This window comes from Megalops cyprinoides, chromosome 16 (genome assembly GCF_013368585.1).
Source record: "Megalops cyprinoides isolate fMegCyp1 chromosome 16, fMegCyp1.pri, whole genome shotgun sequence".
Lineage (NCBI taxonomy): Eukaryota > Metazoa > Chordata > Actinopteri > Elopiformes > Megalopidae > Megalops > Megalops cyprinoides.
Window position 1 is genome coordinate 31,355,485 of NC_050598.1, and position 16,042 is coordinate 31,371,526.

A 16,042-nucleotide genomic window follows, 5' to 3' on the forward strand; every position below is an offset into this window, starting at 1 on the left:
GATCAAAGCTCTGTATCAGTATAAAGAATGCTTTCACTGAGTGCTCAGGGTTCAGATCGACTCCGCTGAACCCAGAGTGCGTTTTCACGTATTTCTGACAACTGCTGTTCCTGTAAATAAAGAAGTCTTTTCTGCGAAGATCGGAATTGCGCCTTGTTTTTCCTTACAACAAACAAGGCACAATTCCGATCTTCGCAGAATTTATTTATATGAATTTATTTACAGGAACGGCAGTTGTCAGAAATACGTGAAAACGCACTCTGGGTTCAGTGGAGTCGATCTGAACCCTGAGCACTCAGTGAAAGCATTCTTTATACTGATACAGAGCTTTGATCAGGATCGACAATAAGCAGCATACAGGTGGTGAAATACAGGAGGTCTGGTAATTGCATTATCTTCCCTAGCAAGAACAGTTCTCAATCACCCATCACCGGTTTCTTTAGAAGCACCAATTGCTGCAATGGCCAGCCACGACCAAAGTGACAATTGAAGTCTGTGAGCAGAACTGTGGTTACACTAAGGCCATCTAGACAAATGAATACAGGTATTAGCACAGATCCTCTCACTTAAGGTATGCTATCTTATGCTGCACTGAGTGAGTTAGTTTAGGGATCTGGACCAAAATCTTACAATTGGTACCATCTAACATTATTCTGAAACATGATGAGATTAAGTATAAAAGTTACCAGACCACAGAAATGCAGCACCTGAGACATATTCAGTCTGTTTGGCATCTGTAATGGTTTCACACTGAAGCTTGATATCAGTGTTTTGTAAACATCTATCCTGCCACTCAAATCTGGATACATTAAAATTAAAAGCAGCTGTACTGTCATGCCAGTTTTCTAACATCACAGTATTTTCCCATAAATGGGACCGGTAACACATACCCTGCAAGTGCACTTAAAAAAGCAGAAGTGAATGTACACACAGTATTAATTCGGATACAGTACATATCTGCACCCCAATATTCTTACAACCAGGTCAGTATCAGAAATCCAACAAATAACTCTGAATCTGTCCGTGAGGATTCTGCAGTTAGGAGTCCGACTCAGAAGGTGTCCATCAGAGTTAGAATTCCCTCTCCTTGTCACAACCTATTCTTCAGTCACCAGACCTTGAAGTGCTGGTCTTTCTGGAAGGTTCTTGTGTCTGTGATTCTGTTGCTGTGGAGCCTGAGGAGACAGCAATGGGAGTAATGTGTTTTATCACAGAGCAGAGACCTCTCTGAGGATCCTGTGAGCTTCCTGTCATATACACAGAGAATAATCCTGTCTCTCACTTCCTCCCAGTGTTGACCTGTATCAGTGTCCATGAGCAGAGGGGAGTCACTCACACACACTCTCACACACGCGCGCACTCGCTCACTCGCTCACTCACTCACTCACAATCTCTCATTTATACACTCAAATTATACACATGTGCATTCATGCAAAACCTCACATCTTTTATTCTTTGACTCACAAAATGACACATGGATTCAACCAGCGTTTGTTAAAATGCTGTCTCTCACACAAAAGCTCATCTTCTCTCTAACATACACACTGACACACCCTTGCTCTCACACACACACACACACACACACACACACACACACACACTCACCGTACTGTTTGGATAGAGCTGCATCTGGAGATGACCTGCTGAATTCTATGAGCTCCATGATCAGTGATGTCATTGCAGCTCAGACTGGAAAAAAGAGAACACACTGATCACTGCTATGAATTCTGGGTAGAAGCCATAGTATTTCCTGAAAAAGTATGAGAGCAGTGCTGTTTCATTGAATGCCTGGATTAACAGTGGAATGAGCAGATACTCCCAACTCTCTGGATTAACACTGTATTAATGGCAGTGTGCACGCTCCTCTGTCTGCATTAACACTGTATTAATGGCTGTGTGCCGTGTGCACGCTCCTCTGTCTACCGTGTCTCTGCATTAACACTGTATTAATGGCTGTGTGCACGCTCCCGTGTCTCTGCATTAACACTGTATTAATGGCTGTGTGCCGTGTGCACGCTCCTCTGTCTGCATTAACACTGTATTAATGGCTGTGTGCACGCTCCCGTGTCTCTGGGTCTCCTCGGCCAGCACACACTCACTCCAGCACTGGCACTTTGTGCAGGTGAGGGAGCAGCGGCTCCATGCAGTCATCAGTCAGCTGACAGTGGCTGAGGTCCAGTTCTGAGAGCCCGTCTGATTGGTCCAGCACCAGCGCCAGAGACCTGCAGGCTGGCAGGTCGAGGCGGGTCTCACTGAGGTCCAGTTCCCCGCCCAGCGCTCTGAGGAGGGAGATGGCACGGCGCACAGACCCCCCCTGCCCCCCCACTGGGGTCAGACATACCAACTGCAGGAGGAGGGGCTTACTCAGCCTGTGAGGAACACAGCACTGCTAGTAAACTATGTGTTATCAACAGTGGAGATCACAGTCACAAACTCACAGTCTGCAGAAGATCACATTCACAAACTCACAGTCTGCCAGAGTTCACACTCACAGACTCACAGTCTGCAGAAGATCACACTCACGGGGTCAGTGTGCTGGAGATCACACTCACAAGCTCACAGTCTATTGTACATTATTGCACAGTCTATTGTATTGAATAAAGTGTCATGAAAAAAACATCTCATTCACAGGGGTCAGTCTCCTACAAAGCACATCAACGATGTCAACCTAGTGTAGTATAGAGTATTAGGAATGTTACAGCTGTGAAACAACTTAAACGAGTGTGATTTAATTTTAACGTCTCACATCTTTAGTTCTGAATGTGAGTTCTACCCCCATTAGAGACAGAAGTGTTTAACAGAGTGTCTCACCTCAAACGCACTCTGTGTAAAATGGGGAACAGCTCCTCCAGTCCTGCATCCCAAACCTCACAGTCCTGCAGAACGAGTTCGGTGTCATGGGGGACTTGCTGGATCGCCGTGGTGATGACCCTGCAGTCAGCAGCACTGAGGCACAGAGATACGCCTCCCTCCTGTTCTGATAGATCCACAGCAGAGGAGCAGGAAAAGTCCAGTTTGCACTGCAGCGTCCGGAGCAGGTCTGCTGCCCCCTGCTGGTGCTCTGAGGTCACACAGCTGTGCAGCAGCTTCAGCAGCAGCATCCTGTCCACGCTGTTTTAGGAGAACACACGCAAGATGGTCAGCAGCACAGCCCTGCAGTACAGGAGCGTCACCACCAGGGTGCGCTGAAAACTGAATGCAATGCACCAATTCTGGTATTGATCTGATGAGAGCTCTGGACAAATGCAGCATTCCTCCACTAATCTCTCTCTCTCTCTATATTCTATTGTTTCATTTGAAATGAATAAATGCAAGGAATAATTAAATATCAAGTCATATAAGAGAAAATGTCCTTTAAAAAGTATAGACACAGACACAGTAATACTGTGCAGTAGGAGTGTAGAGACACAGACACAGTGATACTGTGCAGTAGGAGTGTAGAGACACAGAGACAGTGATACTGTGCAGTAGGAGTGTAGAGACACAGAGACAGTGAGAGACTGTGCAGTAGAGGTATAGAGACACAGAGACCTGAGCTGGGAGACTCTGGCAGAGAGAGAGAGAGAGCGAGAGAGATCTGAGCTGGGAGACTCTGGCAGAGAGAGAGAAACACAGAGACCTGAGCTGGGAGACTCTGGGCAGTAGGGGCAGAGTTTTCTTGATTTCCCCCTCAGGGATGGAGGCCCACTGCAGGTTGAGTCCGACGCCGTCACTCTGCTGGAGGGCAAAGCGCAGGGCAGTGCAGTCTCTGCTGTCCAGCACTCTGGTGTTCAGGTTGATCCAGTTATCAGCTGACCTCACCAAACTGCACACCAAATGACCCGCACGTCTCTCACATATCTCCCTCAGGGCAGACTTCACAAACGAGGAGTTCAGTCTGGAGAGAGAGTGAGAAAATAACAATAGAGTTTTATTCATCTCTGTACTCCTGTTCAGCTGTGCTCTCACGTGCACGTTGTGAGGGTTTATTAGAGAATGCAGGAGAAGACAACATGACGGAGTTGTCAGAAGCAGAAGACAGAAGGGAGAAGCAGGGACAGGGAGCCGCTGAGAGGATCGAGAGAGGGAGAGATGAGCGTGGAATCATTTTCTATAAGTAACAACACATTCAGTTATTACTGTGTTTAAAAAGGAGAAAACTGCAAACCTCTTCAGGTGAATTCTGTCCAGGAAAGGGAGCAGATCCCTGATGTCTGGCTCTGTAATTCTGCTCTTCCTAAGGTCCACAGTGATTCGCTGTGTTGATTGCTGCAGTAGATAGTGAAGCACTTCCCAGTCCAGTGTGCAGGGAGTCAGATCTCCCCCAGTCTTCTCCAGGAAGCACTGAGTCAACTCCACTTCCTGGGAGTCATACACCGCTACAGCCAGCCACTGCAGGGTGTCCTTATGTAGTCTGCCAGAGAGGATCATAGAGATGCACACTTAACCAAATGTACATTGTAAATTGTAAAGGTACAAACACACGTCAACACGCATATACACATATACACATGCATAAAAGACACAGGCAAACAAACACACACACACACACACACACACACACACACACACATATGCATAAATGCACATGCACACCATAAGTTACATTTGAAACTTGACCAGAATGAACATAGGTACTGTAGATCTGTAACAGGAGACCAGCAGGTGTGCACCTGCCGCAGACCTGAGTGACCACAGCCCAGCGTGAGCAGCACATCCTCACACTAACCTGATGGTCAGAGGGCCCTGGTGACAGAGCAGAACAGCGAGAGAGTGACCCTCAATACGGTGGTCACTCAGGTCCAGGCACCGCACTGTCCACAGTCTCATGAGTGACCCCAAGCTGCTCAGCACCCGGGACAGCGCCCCCAATGGTGTCTGTGGGCAGGACAGGTCCAGGGACAACTCCTCCACCGTCACCAGGGTGCGGCCTCTCCCTGACCTAAGCAGCCTGGCCAGTTTCACCAGCATGCTCCCATTCACTCTGAAATTCAACATCACAGACAGACTGGACTCATTCACTCTGAAATTCAACATCACTGATGGACTGGACTCATTCACTCTGAAATTCAACATCACAGACGGACTGGACTCATTCACTCTGAAATTCAACATCACAGATGGACTGGACTCACTCACTCTGAAATTCAGCATCACAGACGGACTGGACTCATTCACTCTGAAATTCAACATCACAGACGGACTGGACTCATTCACTCTGAAATTCAGCATCACAGTGGGCTCATTCACTCTGAAATTCAGCATCACAGACGGACTGGACTCATTCACTCTGAAATCCAGCATCAATCATTCAGCTCTGTTTGCTTGAATAGAAGGAGGTGGAAGTGAAGAAGGTGGGGTAATATGTTAATGAGGTAGTACATTCCAAAATCTACTTTTAGGAACACTAGTAAAACACCAAAAATTCATCCTGTTGACCCCTTTGTTCACACAAACCTCCTGACGGGAGGGGTACCTGAGCTTCTGAAGATGTGTGACGTGTTGAAAGAGGAGTGAAGCTCCTTTGAGAGAGATGCTCTGCGGTGTGAGAGTGAGCTGTACTCCGGGGGGACACAGCTGCAGGACTCCGCCCACAGTACTGCAGGTGCAGCTGGTAACCATGCCCCCCACAGTGCAGGTGAAGCCCAGGGCCTGGAGGAGAGAGGCCAGCAGCTGTGTATCTGCTCTGCTGCTCGGAGAGAGGCGCTGACACACTGAGAGGAAGAACCGGGCGTCAGCGCTGAGAATCAAAGAGGAAGAAAATAAATCAAATCATGAAATAAAGAAAAGAAACATTTCACATAAACAATAACTACACTTTTCATGAATACTTGATTTTTTATTAAATGGATGAAAATATGAGATTGTTTTGAGATTGAAGATCAACATATGTTAAAGACATTTCTGAAATACGCACTAATCACCTGAAAAGTAGTTGTTAGCTTATCATAACAGAGAATCAGTCATTCTTTATTCAAATAAAAGGAAAAACACACTCACCTGAGCTGAGAAATATAGGGCAGACACTGAAGGAAGCTCCTCAGTTCACTCTCTTCATCTGACCAGCCACACAGCTCTACTGGTTTCTTGACTGTTTGGAATTTCAGCACTTCAAGGAAGAGAGAGGCCTTTCTCTCTGAGAGGTCTATAACCCAGACTGCAGGAACTGACTGGTAAACTGCCTGTAATGCTGACAGAACTCTACTGCCTGCTTGAGTCTCATAGTCCTTCACACGTGTATACAGCCCAAGCAGGAAATCACACTGATCCATATCATCTTCACCATCAGAAAAGTAAACTTCATCAAAAGGGAACGTGGCATAGCTGCACACTGATAAGAGCTTCAGTGTCGTCTCTCCTGTCTCACACTCTGTTGCTTGTGAGAACAGTTTTACCAGGAAAGTGATGGCTCTAGTCTCATCACAAAACCAAGGAAAGAATCTATTACAGAAAGAGCATAAAAGAATTCAGGAAAATTTCTCTCAGGGCTGTATGCAGAAAAAAACATAAAATAACATTTCCAACTCATTTGTATTACCCCAGTGATTGTAAAAGAATTAGGTTGTGATGATGGGTCTGGGATTGCATTGCTGTGACAATCAGAAATCTTATAATTCAGTGTAATGCTATTAAATCTTGTGAGCAACAATTCAATTGAAATGTATTTAAAATGCACGAAGAAGATGACTTTCTTGGATTGGCTACGATTGTAATTTTCTTACAAAACATCATATCACAGGTCACATCCTGGCATCAAACTCATACATCTGAATAAGACTGACGTGTGACAGAATAAACATTTCTGAAATAAGCGTAAAATTATGAATAACACATAATATGCCATCATATATAAAACATATTTTAAAATATATAGTCTACATAAATAAGAATACAAAAGTATGGTATTCTTTGAGGTAAGACTGTAAATCATTTATACCCATAACAAGAGAGAACACATGAATCCTATTGGTTAGAGCATTTAAAAATGAGATTGATTCTACAGCATCAAATGCAGCAATGGCTGATGTTGATGCAGTAATTAATGTTATATTATATTACATAAAAATATATTATGTTATATTGCAACACATTATATTACGTTTCCACCTCTTATATAAATCGGTACAACATGCTCACCATGCTGTGACACTTCAATTAATGAACATTGTAAAGAAATAAAATACACTCACCCGAGCTGTGAAATATAGGGCAGACACTGAAGGAAACTCCTCACTTCACTCTCTTCATCTGACCAGCCCTTCAGCTTTACTGGTTTCTTGACTGTTTGGAGTTTCAGCACTTCAAGGAAGAGAGAGGCCTTTCTCTCTGAGAGGTCTATGACCCAGACTCCAGGAACTGACTGGTAAACTGGCTGTAATGCTGACAGAACACTCCTGCCTGTTTGAGTCTCATAGTTCTTCACACGTGAATACAGATCCAGCAGGAAGTCACTCTTTCGTAATATCGACTCATCCTCCAGATCATCTTCATCCCACACAGAAGGAAAGTTGTAAAAAGTGTCAAATGACAATAGCAATGTCAGTGTCTTCTGTCCTGACTCTGTGTCATACAGAGCTGCCTGAAAAGAGAGCTCCTCCAGAAAGCTGGCCGCCTTTTCAACACCCCAGTCACTGTCAATCCTACAAGAGAGTAATGTGATTTCTCTGAGTATGGTTTCTTATGAGAAGCTTCGTCATTCCCTCAAATGTAAATTGTTGGAAGAGCAACCATCTGCAATATGCCCTCACAAATATCATGAACATTTCTGGTGGAAACACAATTTTGAAAGAGAAACTGCTGGGCCAACTGTTACAGGATCAGAGGAGTGGTGGTGGAAGGACATTATGTACACTGACTCCATTCCCTAGCTGACCGGAGCCAGACCACATCTTCCAGTCAGAGAGGAAACGATCACCTGCTGGAAATGAGGTAATCTCTGCTATATGTAAGCCTCCTTACCCCACAGTGGGGCCAGAACACCACAAAGAGGAAGGAGGAAGGTGTGGAGAGTGAAGCTCTAAGACCTTGAACAGTTACATTTGCCTTCTGAAAGACAACCTGTTTTCGCAGCAGACATGTATAAGGAAATGTTCATGTGAGAGGAACTGAAATGGTTTTCAGCGCTGGATCTGTGTTTTGATTTTGCTTTTGCCAGTAAATTTGGATTTGTTTATTACACTTGAAAAGCTTCTCAGCTGGCCAGATATGGAGAGTGCCCACTCATATGAATCGATACAATACACTCACCAGTCCTGCAACAATTCAATTAATGAACATTGTAAAGAAATAAAATACACTCACCCGAGCTGAGAAATATAGGGCAGACACTGAAGGAAACTCCTCACTTCACTCTCTTCATCTGACCAGCCCTTCAGCTTTACTGGTTTCTTGACTGTTTGGAGTTTCAGCACTTCAAGGAAGAGAGAGGCCTTTCTCTCTGAGAGGTCTATGACCCAGACTCCAGGAACTGACTGGTAAACTGGCTGTAATGCTGACAGAACACTCCTGCCTGTTTGAGTCTCATAGTTCTTCACACGTGAATACAGATCCAGCAGGAAGTCACTCTTTCGTAATATCGACTCATCCTCCAGATCATCTTCATCCCACACAGAAGGAAAGTTGTAAAAAGTGTCAAATGACAATAGCAATGTCAGTGTCTTCTGTCCTGACTCTGTGTCATACAGAGCTGCCTGAAAAGAGAGCTCCTCCAGAAAGCTGGCCGCCTTTTCAACACCCCAGTCACTGTCAATCCTACAAGAGAGTAATGTGATTTCTCTGAGTATGGTTTCTTATGAGAAGCTTCGCCATTCCCTCAAATGTAAATTGTTGGAAGAGCAACCATCTGCAATATGCCCTCACAAATATCATGAACATTTCTGGTGGAAACACAATTTTGAAAGAGAAACTGCTGGGCCAACTGTTACAGGATCAGAGGAGTGGTGGTGGAAGGACATTATGTACACTGACTCCATTCCCTAGCTGACCGGAGCCAGACCACATCTTCCAGTCAGAGAGGAAACGATCACTTGCTGGAAATGAGGTAATCTCTGCTATATGTAAGCCTCCTTACCCCACAGTGGGGTCAGAACACCACAAAGAGGAAGGAGGAAGGTGTGGAGAGTGAAGCTCTAAGACCTTGAACAGTTACATTTGCCTTCTGAAAGACAACTTGTTTTCGCAGCAGACATGTATAAGGAAGTGTTCATGTGAGAGGAACTGAAATGGTTTTCAGAGCTGGATCTGTGTTTTGATTTTGCTTTTGCCAGTAAATTTGGATTTGTTTGTTACACTGAAAAGCTTCTCTGTTGGCCAGGTATGGAGAGTGACCACTCATATGAATCGATACAATACACTCACCAGTCCTGCAACAATTCAATTAATGAACACTGTAAAGAAATAAAACACACTCACCCGAGCTGTGAAATATAGGGCAGACACTGAAGGAAGCTCCTCACTTCACTCTCTTCATCTGACCAGTCCTCCAGCTTTACTGGTTTCTTGACTGTTTGGAGTTTCAGCACTTCAAGGAAGAGAGAGGCCTTTCTCTCTGAGAGGTCTATAACCCAGCATGCAGGAACTGACTGGTAAACTGGCTGTAATGCTGACAGAACACTCCTGTCTGTTTGAGTCTCATAGTCCTTCACATATGAATGTAGATCTAGTAGAATATGACTTTGTTTTACAAGACTGTTTTTACCAAGAACTTTGAGCAATGTCTCCACAGTTTTCTCTGCTGTTTCTCTGCCATAGAGAGCTCCTTGCAAAAAAAGATCCAGCTGGAATGAATGCTCTCTCTTGTCCCACTCTTTAGTGAGGTTATTCTGATGCTCAAGTGGAATAAATCTGTAACGCATAATCATAGGATTATGAGAGCATGAGTTCTTCCAAATAATTGGCTTTCAGGGCAGATGTAACATCAGACCATCATAACAGGTATTGTACATTTTAAAAAACTACACATGAACCTGAAAGTTAACATAAGAGATGACAGTTGGCTAGTCACAATTGACTGAAATACATCTCATTCTAACCTTACTAAAATGTTTCTTTAAGCATATTTACATGAAATTCATACCTGATTGCAGCAATATGTGGCAGCCATTTAAGAATGGCATGACTGAGAGCTTCAGTGTGAGGTGTTATGTGCTGATCCCAATGCAGGCACAGTTTAATCTTCTCTGGACTCTGCTTCATGACTTCTCCAGCTCTCTCACACACAGCTCTGTCTCCGTGCTCTCTGATCGGAAAGTGCATCTCATTTCCACACACTCTCAGCAAGCTGGTGATGTCACACTGCTGCCCACAGTGCAGTGCAGTGCTCCAGATCTGACACTGCATGGAGGGACTTATTCTACAAAACACAATACAGTGATAGTTGGGGTTCACAGAGCTTACAGTTTTTGATTTTTCTACATTCATACAGCTTGATTACTTTCCCAAAGCCTCAACAGGTCACTGCATCTCAGCTTGCCTGTGCCATCAAACTCCTACAACCTCCCCAAACCTGGTCAAGTCACACCCCTCCTCCCCTCGCTTCATTAGCTTCCTGTTATCGCTCACATCAACCTCATAACCTTGGTGCTGGCATATGAGACAGGAATGGGAGCCCCCTCATACCTGCAATAACTCTTCAAAGCATACACACCACCCAGATCAGTATGGGTACTTAACCCACAATTGCAATAAATATCCAGCTGTATAAATAGATAACATTGTAAAAAAACTAAGTGATGTTGCTCTGGATGATGTAATATAAAAAATTAATGTGTTTATGGAAATAAAAGTAAATAATGTGCCTGTAATGTCAAAATGATGATGAATTATCCATATTCACTTGACAGAGAAGAATATTTTATTCTGTCATCTACACTCTACCACTTCAAATAATGAGGTTGTCTATATCAGAGCACTATCAGCTGGTCAAAGGTTTTTGTCTGTGATTTGTGTTTAATCTTTTTTTGCAGGCTATTGATTTTATCAATGGAGTTTATGAAGAAAGTTCCAAAACTCACATTCAACAGTCTACATAAAACATCTCACTCAAATATGACCTGGAATATTTCAACAGAAATATACTTTGTCTGTATCAAAATCTTACCTTTTGTGCCTAATGTCACTGGATTTCCTAAAAAATAAGTCACTTGGCCTGGGTGTGGCTAACAGTTTGCTCAATCTACATTGATTTTGACAGATTTGTGACAGATTTACATTTATATAATTATTTGTCCATAAACACCCCTTAACACAACATTTAGAATATCTGCATGCACAAATGTTCACTATAGTCAATGCTATGTAGCTTTGCATGCCCCTCTTAGTTACTTCCCCCCTAAGTGTCGCAGGACCTGCTAACAAAAGAGTTCAAGTGAGGGCACTACTCAGGCATTTTACAGACTTACGAAGTGAGTGAGTAAGTGATAAAGCTTAAAAATTCTGATGAAGACATACCCCAGTTTTTCAACATTTTTCACACAGCCAAGAATCAGCTTCATGCCTGGGTCAGACACAGTGCTGTTCTGCAGATCCAGGTGAACGGGTCTGTCTGCCTGGGTAATCACATAGGAGACTGCGCAGCACTGGTGAGGATCAAGACTTTCTTCACTCAGGTTGAGGTGGTAGTCTACTTCTTTTAAAAAGTGTAAGCAGGCCTTTTCCGACTGGGATTCATATAGGCACTGACAAACAAAGAGGAGATTTTCCATCTGAGGTTCTGGAACTCCACCATGTTCATGTTCATGTCCGGTATCCAAATGGAGAAACGTGTTTATGACTTCCCCAAGGAGCTGCTCAGACACCTTATTAACCTGGTCTTCAGAAACTAGACATTTTACCAATCTGGCATTCTTCTCAGACAAAAGTCCACACAAGAAAGTCAACAGGTATTTCAGGTGCTTTCCATCCTCAGTCTGACATCGCTTTAGAATTTCTCCTATCTTGTCTGGGTTCTGCAGAAGCCACAGAGCAGCCCAGAATTCCAGCATTGTGTTGTGGAGAAAGACACAGACTGTCTGTGCAGAGGAAGGAGAATCCTTAATCACAGCTGATCTCAAGAAAGCATGCAACACGCTGTTCTCTTCACAATCCAGTCCAGTCAGGGCAGTTTTCTGCAGCATTGCATTAAACGAGATTGCAGCGAGATGGAGTATGTCTTTCCTGTTGTCTTGGATATACCGGTCCAGATATTTCACATCTTTTCCACTGATTTTTCTCATGCAATGACGAAGAATGTGGAGGTACATTTCAGTGACAGTGGAGGGCAGCTCACCAGCCTCACAGGGTCCAAAAGAGATGCAGGCAGTGACTATGAAAGCGTACATTGGCACATGGCAGAGACTGAACAACTGCAGGTCGTTCAATACACTGCAAACAGTGTCACTGTCTGTGCTGAACATCTTTTTAAAGTAAGTGCGAATGGACTCCGCACTGAATCCCTGCACTTCCACTGTGAAAGTGGGCCAGTCAGAGAGGAAACCCTCACATGCATCCTCAGGTCTGCATGTAATTATAATCTTTGCGTCACGCAGTACATTTTCTACAATGTTCTGTATTACTGAGTTACAGCTCACATCCCTGATTCCGTCAAAAACCATGACAATGTTTTCAGAATTCTCTTCAATATCTTGTAGCACTTCATCACTGCTTTCTGTTGGCTTCAAGTAAATGTCAAACAGCAGAGACCTCAGGTTAATGGGCTTTGAGATGTTTGAGAAGCTCCTCTCATCAAAGTAAAACATGTAGTTAAGTTCACGGTCTTCTCTCTCTGCCCAGAGACTCAGAACCTGCTGAGCGACGGTCGTCTTCCCAATTCCGGGTTTCCCCATGAGGAGGATTTTTTTCTCATGAGTTTTAAGCAAATATTCAGGGGACAGTCCTCTCTTGTCTATTGGAATGAAAGTCTTCAGTTTCTTCTGACGAGATTTCTTGTATTTTTTGCTTTTGGAAATTTTGGAAATCTCATTCACATCTGTATCTAAAACCAGGGAAGTGTAGGGGAAGGTTTTCCATCTGAACTTATCTTTAACAATCTTCTTGTTCTGGTTCCATTCACTATCAAAAATTTTTTTTGCTTTTGATTTCAGTTCCCTCTGGTACTTGTAACAAGGGCTTGAACCTAAAATAATAAAAAATGATCTGAAATATTTGTTCAAACAGATTTCAGGGCATTTCTCAGTGACTGAGCCATGTGTGATTAGTCAGATTATTCTTTTCTCTTTCAACAGTCAGTGTTTTTGCAAATGTACTACTCAACATAAATTGTACAACACTGGCAACATACTCTTTTAGAAATTACTATGAGGAAATTTTGTCTTATTTTAGCCCTTCATATTTATTTTACAGTGTCCTAGCCACTCATTTTTAGATGACAAAATACACCTGTATGCAAGTGTTTAAGCCATTTGGACAAAGGGAAAAGATACAGCTCAAGCCACTCAACTGGACAGCAATGTATGCATCTCTTGGTGACCTTTATGCAAATCAAAATGAACTGACTCTATGCTTAACACATACCACCTCACAAGCACTTACCAGCAGTGTACTCATTCAAGTCATCTTTGAAGGAGAAGCAACTGATCCACTGATGTAAATTAGGGTCCTGTCTGTCCTGGGAGGCTGACGGACCCTGCTGTTTACTTGTCAGGTCAGGAGGAATTTTGGGGAATGTCCGTTTCCTTGTAGCATCCAAAATCTTTAACAGCTCATAGCAGGCTGCCTCCCCTTTAGCAGTGACCATGTCCAGTATTTTTCTGGTTTTGTCAAACTTCTCAGGAATAGAGTCAATGACACTGACCTCATTCTTATTGAGCACTTTGCACTCACTGAGTTTCTCAACAATGACAGAGAGATTCTGCAGTCTCTCAACCAGATGAGTCCGGACGTTTCTGACATAGTCCAGCGCAGACTGCTGGGAGGAGGCCATGTCACATGGGGACTCACCCTGGACATGAAGACAGGAGAGTGTGAGCCAGACTGGTGAGGAAATCACACAAACAGAATCACTGTATCTCGATTACTTCCGTCTTATGATCGACTACTTATTAACTACGACTACAAGGACTTATTGTTCATCTGTCACATAAACAATGTCAAAATGTTAGCAAAAAGTAAATAAGAAATAAAGTAGAAACAAGCTGTTAAAAGGGTGCTCACAGAAAAGATAATGAAATTCAGCGACTGAGCAGAAATTCGTTTCAATCACAACTACTCACCAATCACACAATCACAGGACTTTTCATTGCGGTTTCTGTCGGTGTTTCTTCAGCCGAACTGGCAAGTATATGCTCGCTTTTCCATTAGCCTTTGGGGATGAAAAGAAATTGAAATTCACCATGTCACTTCACTTTTTTGTGTGTGTTCAGTTTTGGGTCTTTCAGTGTGTATCTATGTGCACGAGAGAGTGAGTACATATCCTCTAAAAAAAAAATCCGAAGACGACGTACAATCGGAACCTGCTGCAGAACAATCTCTTGCATGAGCATCGTGGACGGGTCTAATGCATTTATTTATTGCGGTTACGTTTTGTTCTAGTCAAGGGGATTTGATTTTATGAACTATAGCCTACTTATAAATGACCAATGAATGTGCAGTGATACAATATCAGCAGTCTATAACATTTTTATTGCCTGTTTTATTCGTTCGGCGCATCAGCTCATGATCTTTATTAGAACTATCCTTCTCTACTGCCGTTAGCTTTATATTCGGTACTGGCAAAACATTCGATTTTTAAACAGCAATAACTATTTGACTAAACTTCCAATAAATTAAATTAAAATTATGGATGCGTAAACAACACTGTACATTCTTAAGTGGCGGAAATGCCACAGCCATTTTTGCGTGGTTTAAACAATGTGCCAATAATCTCAAAATAGTTATTTTAAAATAATGATCGTAGATGAATGCCTACGTTGTAACAAATACAATGCAAACGCTTACTGACAATGTGACTTAGTTTGTCTAAAACAACTGTTTAATGCTCGGGTAGCATGTTCGCACATATTAAAATACGCCATTATATACCGGGGAGTGGTGACTTTCCAGCTACGGAACTAGCGTATTGTTATGGTCAAACAAGTGCGTTTTATTCAGTGGTGAGCATAAGCCTGGTACTGTGCGTTGGAGTTCCCAAAAACTGTAGTCTTCATTTACCCAGATTGCTTATGGTACCTAAACATTTGGCGGTTTGATTTAAATCAATTTACAGATATATAACTGCTATATGGTAAAATTTTCAAGATTTCTTCAGCCATGTCGATCTGTTCAAACAAATGTGTGTTGTATAATCTGGAGCGCATAAGTATTATGTTGCAAATAATATATATACGCAGACCGTTTTACTTTTCGGAATCGCGGTTCCAGTTAGTGTCCTGCAGCGGGGCGGGACACTTGGCCTGTCGCACAGAGCAGGTGGTCTATAAAAGCTGTGAAACCCTCACGGAACACTACAACTAGTTAATAATAACTACATTGCGGTTTATTCATTCTAAAATGAACAAAATACTGTTTTACTACCTGAAATAGCCTGTAGTTGGCAAGTGATTATCACGGTCGCGCTAAAAATAATACATATTGGTTGGCGTTTACTTTCTAGCCCACCAGTACTCTAAACTGGACCCACAGCCGTTATCACCAAAACATTTCTCTTTCACTCGCTTTACGGTAACGTGTCATGGCTGAAATTAATGCTACTCAAGTGACGGGTGCATTAAAGCGTGGCGACTGCAAAGTAAGTAAATTCAGGAAGCAAGGACGGTCTGACATTTGGACGTTTTCAATTGTTGTTCATGGCATCACTTATGAACTATTCTAAAAACCAATTTAAATTGTGTTTTAACAAGCTGTTTTTGACAAAATTACCCGATCACAAATTACCCGATGGATTTCGACTGTGCAGGCAATCGACCGTGGGTTTCATATAGAGCTTGCTCAGTATATGAAGTGGATACAGCCGTAAAACGTGCGACATTTTACGCGAGTCAGATGTTGCCTCGTCCAGCTACAGCGATGCATGTTGAAGTGAGAGCTTAAAAGCAATCAGAAGTTGTTGAAATCCAGCCGATATATTTTA

General features: G+C 43.0%; 2 protein-coding genes across 2 annotated transcripts; both read right to left on the reverse strand.

Annotated features, from left to right (window-relative positions):
• Positions 1–609: 609 nt before the first annotated feature.
• LOC118790690 lies at positions 610–6,474 on the reverse strand. Its single transcript, XM_036547682.1, has 9 exons — positions 5,980–6,474; positions 5,456–5,719; positions 4,709–4,963; positions 4,148–4,393; positions 3,620–3,877; positions 2,812–3,111; positions 2,100–2,369; positions 1,606–1,689; positions 610–1,175 (listed from the first exon to the last, which is right to left on the reverse strand). The coding sequence occupies exons 1-9, from the start codon at positions 6,249–6,251 to the stop codon at positions 1,109–1,111; spliced, it is 2,016 nt and encodes a 671-aa protein (XP_036403575.1). The 5' UTR covers positions 6,252–6,474; the 3' UTR covers positions 610–1,108.
• A 5,004-nt stretch (positions 6,475–11,478) lies between these two features.
• On the reverse strand, positions 11,479–13,897 carry LOC118790691 (nucleotide-binding oligomerization domain-containing protein 2-like). The gene is made up of 3 exons (XM_036547684.1): positions 13,507–13,897; positions 11,891–13,090; positions 11,479–11,525 (listed from the first exon to the last, which is right to left on the reverse strand). The coding sequence occupies exons 1-3, from the start codon at positions 13,895–13,897 to the stop codon at positions 11,479–11,481; spliced, it is 1,638 nt and encodes a 545-aa protein (XP_036403577.1).
• Positions 13,898–16,042: the final 2,145 nt, after the last annotated feature.